The 8,524-nt window shown below is 43.9% G+C and overlaps 1 protein-coding gene across 1 annotated transcript; it reads right to left on the bottom strand.

Annotated features, from left to right (window-relative positions):
- Nucleotides 1–11: 11 nt before the first annotated feature.
- Nucleotides 12–8,285, bottom strand: mier3b (mesoderm induction early response 1, family member 3 b; the record flags this gene model as incomplete). Its single annotated transcript, XM_080003629.1, has 11 exons — nucleotides 12–761; nucleotides 2,021–2,175; nucleotides 2,752–2,879; nucleotides 2,966–3,060; nucleotides 5,485–5,566; nucleotides 5,773–5,921; nucleotides 6,113–6,185; nucleotides 6,299–6,372; nucleotides 6,596–6,719; nucleotides 6,902–7,024; nucleotides 8,187–8,285. 11 exons carry the CDS (start codon nucleotides 8,283–8,285, stop codon nucleotides 274–276), a joined length of 1,590 nt encoding a protein of 529 aa, XP_079859755.1. The 3' UTR covers nucleotides 12–273.
- Nucleotides 8,286–8,524: the final 239 nt, after the last annotated feature.

Raw genomic sequence — 8,524 nt, 5'->3', positions numbered from 1 at the left:
CCAAGTCCCCAAAACAAAAATAAAATAAATGGCTATATAAACTCTTGAGAGAAAATCAAGATTTTAGTTCTATATGGTAGACATCACTGATGTCATATTACACAAAAAAATAAAACAAAAAGTATATCCATGTACATATATATAGATATATCTATATATAGATATATATATACAGTATATATATATATATATAATAGAATTTAAACAAATCCGGTTCTCCAGTGAGTAGAGTCTTATGTACAAGCAGAATAAGGTTTTAAAACAGGAGGAAGATCACTCTGACTGGAGTGCCGTGGTGTGCTGTGTGTGGTGTCGGGCGTGCGCCCCCAGGAACCCGTTGGGCTCGCCGCCGCCGCCGGCGGCGAGGCTCCCGAAGTCCGTGACGGAAACGGCCATCTTGGCGCCCGTGATTCGATGGTGGTGCGTCGACGACGACGTCCGCCGCCCCTCAAAGTCCACGCCGAGGCCGCCCACCGAGACGTCGTTGATGAAGGAGTCGGGCAGCGCCATCTTGAGTCTCTTGGAGGGGCGCTCGCAGTCCTTGCCCACGCACACCCCGCCCAGCTGGCCCAGGTCCGAGTGGTAGAAGCCGGCGTCCAGCATGTTGAGGCAGTCGGGGTCGCCGCCGTTGGAGGGGAAGCCCATGGGCTCGTCGTGGCTGAGGGAGCCGCGGTGGAGGCTCTCCAGGGGCGGGAAGCTGTACGAGTCCAGGCAGCCCACCTCCGCGGGGCTGCACACGGTGGCCACGCTGTTACTCAACGCTGCGGTGGGAGGGGAGGGGCGAAAGTCAACAAATAAATACCAAACAACACGCTCCAACTACTGCACAGAAATCCAGCGAAGCCACCACCCGAATAGAATCAATCTTTGGCGGGTTTTAATTTCTTTCACAAAAAATAACGTCGCAATCCACGATGCTCTGTGCACTGTTGAAAACAGCAAACAAACGCTGGCGCGCAGGGCACGGCGGTGGGATTTGATTTAATTTCACCGAACGGGGTGCAACAGTACACGCGCTTGTACTTAAGCCTCTATATACAGGTCTACCTTTGTGGTCGTTTGGTTATCCGATAACATTCAAATGGTACACAACTGTAAGAATCTGTATCAGTACAACCGCATGATGAGCAATAATCTCCACGTTTGGGCAGTTTGGAATATGACGTCATATTCCGATTGGACCAAAAAACAAATAATAAAAATCCAAGCATGCAAATTGACCATGAATTTGGGACTCGCGACTAGCGATGACTCTATTGACCAAAAAAGAAAATTGCAAGCAAATTAACCGGACCAAACATTTTATCTACGGAAGAGAGTTTAATCAGTTTTTTTAATGCTGGTGTCAACCATGGACCATATTTAAAAAGCAACTTGCAGGTTGGCATATCCAGAGAATGAATGTGTGGGGAAATGCTGTAGAAATTCAATTAAAGAATTATTTTCATTTTTTACTTAGAATGACAGCCGGACTCATTTTTGTAACGCAATTAGCCGCGGCCACCGAAAAGTGGGGCATTGCATTGAACTCAAACATTACGCAACAGGTGCGAGACAGGAAGGAGCTAGCGCTACAGCGAGAGACGCTCAGACTGTGTTTTAATGGAAATAATGATTTAGTTCCCAGTTTCAAACTTGTATGAAATAAAACACGTGAACAGAGCCTCTCCTCTCTGCAATGGAGTGGGATGGGACTTGATTTTGTAAAAACTGCATTTTCTTATAGAAAATACTATTAACCTTTAAATAATTAACACAGTACTTCACCATGCTAAATAACTGTGAAACTAACTGACCCCTCACCTGTGACGTCACCAACCAGATGTTTGAAAAATTGCCTTTTACCCGCAGAATATAAAACACCTACATTATTTTGCCCTTTTGCCTGTAAAAAAAATTAAATTACTACCCCCGCAAACCATCTTAGTCACGAGCCCAAGATTCTAAATTCATGAAAAGAAAAACCCGATCGCGAAGGCACAGACATCCAGCGTCTTTGCGTTCAACCCGTAGCACCGACCTGTGAGGTCGCTGGCGGTGATGGAGTTGAGCAGACTGAGCTGCTGGTCCGTGGTGGGCTCCAGCCTCCCGCCGCCGCCTCCCCCGGAACAGACGGAGGAAGAGCTGTCCACGGCCAGCCCCTCCGCCTCGTCCACCAGCCTGTCCATCAAGTCACTGAAACAAATCACATCAAACAAACAAGCTGATCCATCGTGAGGCTGTCATTTAAACACTCCTGAATTCCAGAGCAGCAGTTCCCAAATGCGGGAGCCGTCACCACGTGCCGGGCCACCGAACATCAACTACGAGGCTGCAGAGTGCGGGCTTCAGCCTCAAGCCACAAAATAAATATTAGCGCCGCAAAGCACCGGGGGATTTCCTGCCTGTACAGTTGGGCGCCCATATTGGTGAGTCTGAGCGCGTTTGTCGTGCCGCAAAGAGCCGCACAAAGTGAAGCACGGTGTCTATTTCTGGCGCTGGGTTGCTGTGCTCCTGCCCGTTCTCACAGATAATTCACGTTTTTTTATTTATTTTTTTTTTTAATCATATCACCACAGGAGCAGGTCAGTGACACGTGGAGGATGACATGCTCAATATTTCACACTTTAGGTCAAATCTTCATGTGTTTAAACCCCAGACTCTGTATAAACATATTTAAAATGTGTGATCACGCAACACACCCACAGACGACGAATATGAATTAATCTACATTAACATAAATGTGTTTCTTCATTATTTCTCTAGACTTACGTGACACCAGGATAGCTGCTGTATTTCTTCTTTCCAAACCGATTCTGCTGGACAAAGAAGTCGAAGCGTTCCGACTTCTTCCACATGTAGTAAAAGGCCACACATTCGGCTACTGTCCGCGTCGTAACCTATAGCGGGGCGCGTCGGAGGAGAGCATGAGAGATGCTGCACAAATTCCTTTGAATACGACTGCAGGGCACGGCGGGAGGCTCACCTTATGTTTCTGTATGAGGTGAAAATTCTTGTCATACATCTGTAGTGCGTGTTCAAAGTTTCGACATTCCTCTTCTGACCACGGAGGGGATTCTTCTGCAACGAAAACGATACCTTATAAAGCAGAGTCGCACCTTGAATTTTACCTCATTTTCCATTTTTTGAATACACCTCAACGCAAGTTAACACGGTGAACACATTTGCAGACGGCGGGGCCGCTGATGTTTACGAGGTGTACGACGGGGGAAAACAAGAGGCCGGCTGCCGTTGTCATCTGCAGGCACGAGACAGAGGCAAAGAGGAAAGTGCTGCTTCCAGTGAGGGAGCAACACAGATCTGAGATGTGAGATGCATGTAGGGTTGGCCGCTGCTTCACTTTCTCCTCTACCCTTCATGGCCACACCCGTGGACCGAGAAGCCAGAACCCGACTTTCCTTCTCCACCTGTGTCGGGAACATCCAGGCATTAGCGGCGGAGAAGAAGAAACGAGGAGGAGGTGCCAGCCCAGCAGTGAACGACCAGTTCAATAAGAAATTCCTTCACGTGAGCAGCAGCTAAACTCAACGACTCCTTGGCCCGATTCCACTTTAGAGTAATAAACAATAAGTTACTTATTACACTACTTTTAAGTTACTCACCAAAGCAAGTGCAGAAAAGCGGATGCTATTTCTGCCAGAGGGGAACGGTAGTGGTAGTAAGAGGTAGTAAAAGGCAAATGACTACCTGCAGCTCTGCAGCTCCGATCAGAGCCATCTTTTCAAAAAAAAAAAAAAAAAAAAAGCAAATAAAAACTCAAGATGTATTTAATTTACTCCGTTTCCTGCTGCTGCTCTGCTGTGGACAAGATCGCAGATCCAGAAAACAATCCTGCCAGCGTCCTCAGGGCCCGGTGGCAAATACCCTGCGGTCTGGCACGGTCGACGGGCCGGTGGTTGGACACCTCTGCACTACAGGACATTCCCTCGGTGACGGTCGGTTTATTTCCCACTTTCAGTGCCACATCTGTGGAATTACTGGACATTCTGGTCAAAAGACTTAGAAGTTCCAAATCAAGACTCTCATTTTGATCGATTTTCGACTTTGAATCAGAATCGTGACGCCCCTAGTCAATGTACAATGTAGAGACCCATGGCGGCTCTTTAATGGAGAACTATAAATCAGCCTTTACAGTCACAACATAAGCTTCCTGTGTGGCTGCCTATCTCGCCTGCCCTGCCTGCACCTGTTCAGCTGGCGGATTAAAAAAATAGAGCACACCGAGCGGCACACGGACAAAGCTCATTCACTTGCACGACCAAAGAGGGTGTATGTGGGCGAACATTTTTAGAAAAATATATATAATTTTGCTGAAATCGTACAACATATTTTTATTTTTTTAAATGTTAAATTTCAGATTCTAACGTCATCTTTTTTTCTTATTCGAATATTGAACCATCGTTTGACAGCCCGTGTGTAGTGTGTCTGTGTGTGAGAGAGAGCAAGAAAGGGTTGGAGAGCTGAGGCTCTCGTCATGGTCGTAAATGACAGTAACGTCCTGACCACATTCCTAAATTCTGTGCTGGTGCTCCTAAGATTTTCAGTAGGGAGCACCAGTGCTACTAGTGGAAAATGTTAGGCTGGAGTCCTGACTTGTCATTTGGCCACGATGTGATTCGGTCGGTGTAAAGGTTTATTACTAAATATTTATTCAGCAGCGTGAGTGAAAACATAAAGTTTACTCATAACAACTAGGGGGACGCGATATGACGATAATAGATCGTGAACGATTAAAATGTCTCCACGATCTGCCTTAACAGAGAGATGGTTAGTATCGTGCTACACTGCACATTCTATCAGTTGCAGTTCTCTGGCTCATACACGCATCCAAAGTTGTTTTCTTAGCCTAATCTCACTATTTGCTAGTCTGTGATTTGTAACATAAGGTGTTGCCAGAACGCTGCTGATCCGGCGGTCGGCGGCAGGAACAAAAAAAATAAATAAATAAATACAGAACGCATGCATGGGAAAAAATAAAACACACGATATCTTTTGTGTTGTTTGGAGAAACAGAGAACGAGGACACACAGCAGAGAAAGTATGTAGTGATGCGTCGGTCGCTAACAAGTCGGCTCTGCCAGCTTACGATGGGAGCCGGCCTTGTTACCTTAAAGGGCTGTATTTTTGTTTAAATAGGGAAATTAGTTCTGCTGCACTTTTTAGTAACTTGCAAAATAGTCTAAAAACCAACATGAAAAAGAATCGCGAGTAAAGATAGTGGATCGTGATCATGCCTGGAAAAAACTGTGATATGATATTTTTGCCATATTGCCCACCCATAATAACAACCACAACCCTTTCTAGTATTAAGACCTTGAACCGGCTATTTTGGTAGCCGTTCTGCCCTGAGAACAAATTCAAAGAAAAAAAATTACACAATTTTAAATATACAAAATGATTCCTTGGTATATCAACAACTATCAAAGTAGGCACAACATGACAGAAGTATTGGTATTTTTCCATAGAGATATTTCCTTCACTTACCCTTTGAGGACCTCATGTGACTGCAGTACCTCTCTAGAGCTTTGTGGGTGTTGTAGTTGCACTTTGCGAGCACGTGTAAGGCCTAGAGGACGTTGAAAGGGAACTCATTTGTAAATTGCTCAAGCAGAAACGTAGAATAAAATAAATATAGAATAATAAAAAAATTAATAAAACATAGAGATTAACTTTAAGTTAACACTGGAAAAAATGTACCCCGTAACAGTTTAAAAAGTTGTCTGGTCGTCACCCCCCTTTACATAACCATCATGGGTACGATGAGCGACTGACCTGCTCGTTGTCTCTGACTTGCATTCCTGGTTTCTCACATCCCGTCTTCTCGTCCGTCGTCCGTGACAACACGTCGGACAAAAAGCCTCGCACCTTGTTCTCTTGTAACAGATCAGGATTCCAGAGTAGCTGGTCATCATCTTCATACACTGGAACAGAACACACGCATAAGATTTTGGATGCATTGTTGTCCGATATGTCTTTAATAAAACAATATCTGCAAGGCAATGCATTCAAGGGGGATTTTATTTGGCACGTTTCATGGGTAAGTGCTTCTGAAAATTTGTGAAATTCCCGGTCTTATTTTTGTGGTTTAAATAGTGGAGCGTTGCAATATTACCGTTCTCGCCATCTTTATAGTGACAAAGACAGGATGGGACCTCTGCTTGGTATTGTGACCCAACCATGATTTCCTTTGATAAAAAAAATAAAAAAAAGAGCGTTATCACCAATGCTAAAATATGGCAATATAGAGAAAAATAAACAAATAAATAACACAAACAGAAAAACAGAAGCAATTGTTTACCTTCCTGGAATCTTCTGGGCATGGGCCATCGTCATCACACTCTGACTCCTTATCACCGTCAGAGATCGCATTAGCTGACAAGACAATGACAGATAACCGTTAAGCACCCTTCAGTTACACTTACCACCTATTCATCCATTTTCAATAGTAACTCCTAGGTGTAGAAAGGACACAGGCATACACGATATCATTACCATTTTTAGTTTATTTTTAATCTTCTTTTTTTTTTTCCATGCCAGTTCTACTTACATAGCTAGTTCACTTTGGATATCTATAGAATATCCACCAGTCACTTACATCGTAGTGTTCTCGGGAAGAAGTCGGTTGCCTCGTGGGAAGTTACTGAAGGCGTCAGATCATCTGCTGAGGACTGCGTCTCCTCCTCATAGTCACCAGACAACAAGTCTTTCGCTATCTCCTCCTAAATACACAAAGAAAAAGCATTTACATCCATGGCTGGTCTCTAGGAGGACCAAAAACAACCAATAAGGAATTGCAGGAAAGTAAAAATGCCAGACAAAAACAAAATACAGTCCACGTCTTTTTTCTCGAATGGATGTGCAGTAAAGTTCACTGTGTACAATCCCAGCAGCAACTGTTTACCTTATCCAAAGTCATGTCTGGCAGTTCGTCAGTCAGGTCCCCAGAGGAGCTATCGATACTCGAACCTGCCGATGCCTCATAGCGATAAATGGCCAACAGCTCCTCCAGAGGCATATTACCCTCCTGTTCAAACATAGAGAAGTGTTCATACCATTAAACATGTGCTGATACATTGCTCTTAAAATTGCAAAAGCAGATGTTTTTCCCCCCTATATGATGAACAAGGGATGCAAGTTTAAAAGTCATTTTTCTTAATCAATTGTTGCTAAACTTAATTGATAACAAAAACAGATAATGACAGCACCAGGCGGTGGCGCCATGGCGCGCACCTCCGAGATTTTGTCTCGGCGCGAGGAGCGTTTCTCCTCAATTCATTTCAAAATGGAGAAGTTCCAGGCAAGACCCGCTCCTATTAGCGACTCGTCTTTGCATGGGTTAAATATTTTAACTTTTGTTCGTGCTCCGCGACGGAATGAGTCGGACACTACGTAGCGGATCAAGTCTGCCGCCGATATGGACAAGGAGAAAGTGCCGTCATCCCGTCCCCTTCGACCGTGTTCCATCGGAACGCAGCATCAGTTGTTGTGCAGCAATAAAAACATAGTTTCCTCCTCGGCACCGAAGCTCTCGTTTTCTATGCGCAGCCATGTTGTTTTTCGTTCTTCCGGAAGCCTCCATCTACCTCCACTGCCCACTAGGCTGGGCGTTTATTATTTTTTTCCCGCGACTACTGCTATTCGTTCCTGTGAGTACTACTACTTCCTGGCTGGGTATTTTCTTTATCGAAATGCCCTGCACCACAAAGACGCCCGCTGATACAATCACAACAACGCAGATTGTTCAGTTCTTATCGATGAGACAAACTCTATCATTGACTAAATTCTCACGGGAAGCCCCGCGCTGCATTGGTTTGCTGTTTGTTGAAAGTTTATTAATATTGCACGTGTAGTGTGTTCAAATTAGACACCGGGCGTCCTTGGGTCGCCAGCAATACACCCGCCAAGTGTGAGGTACAACTTCCTTTATAGTTAAATTCTATTTTACATTCATTTGACTTGCTTCACAAGATTAAATAGAAGAACATTTCAGAGCATCTTGACATTGTGTATATCAAAGCATAATTAAAATCAATAAACATATTGCAGAAAATAATTGAACAGTGCCATCATTTCTAAGCACCAACCGGATATGAAACACAAACTAAATTAAACTTCTGGAGTAAATTCAGTCTATCAAAATTTGACATCAAATCTCAACGTCAATGGCACAATTTTTTTTTTTTTACCTTTTCAAGATCTGCAATTTCAGAGCGGAAGTTCCTCTCTCCTTCCAAGGATTCTTCCTCTTCTAAAGTCCTCTCATCATCATACTCATGGACTAACATTTCTGCAGTCGGATCGAAGTCATGGTCCTCTGATGATAGAGAGCCAACTGAAGGGGGGGAGGGGGTAAATTATTATTCATTGTCAACAATCACATTTTATTTCCCCAACAAATTAAATTGCTCATCACATTTTAATAACGCAAGTTAAAGGCTATAAGATGACATGCTTTGCCTCACACTATATACACACACTTTTTTTTTTTTTTTAAACTTCGACTTGTTAGTCTTCCTTCTTTGTT

The sequence above is a fragment of the Zeus faber genome (assembly GCF_960531495.2).
Source record: "Zeus faber genome assembly, chromosome: 7".
In the NCBI taxonomy this organism is placed as follows: Eukaryota; Metazoa; Chordata; class Actinopteri; order Zeiformes; family Zeidae; genus Zeus; species Zeus faber.
This window is presented reverse-complemented; position numbering and strand designations above follow the sequence as displayed.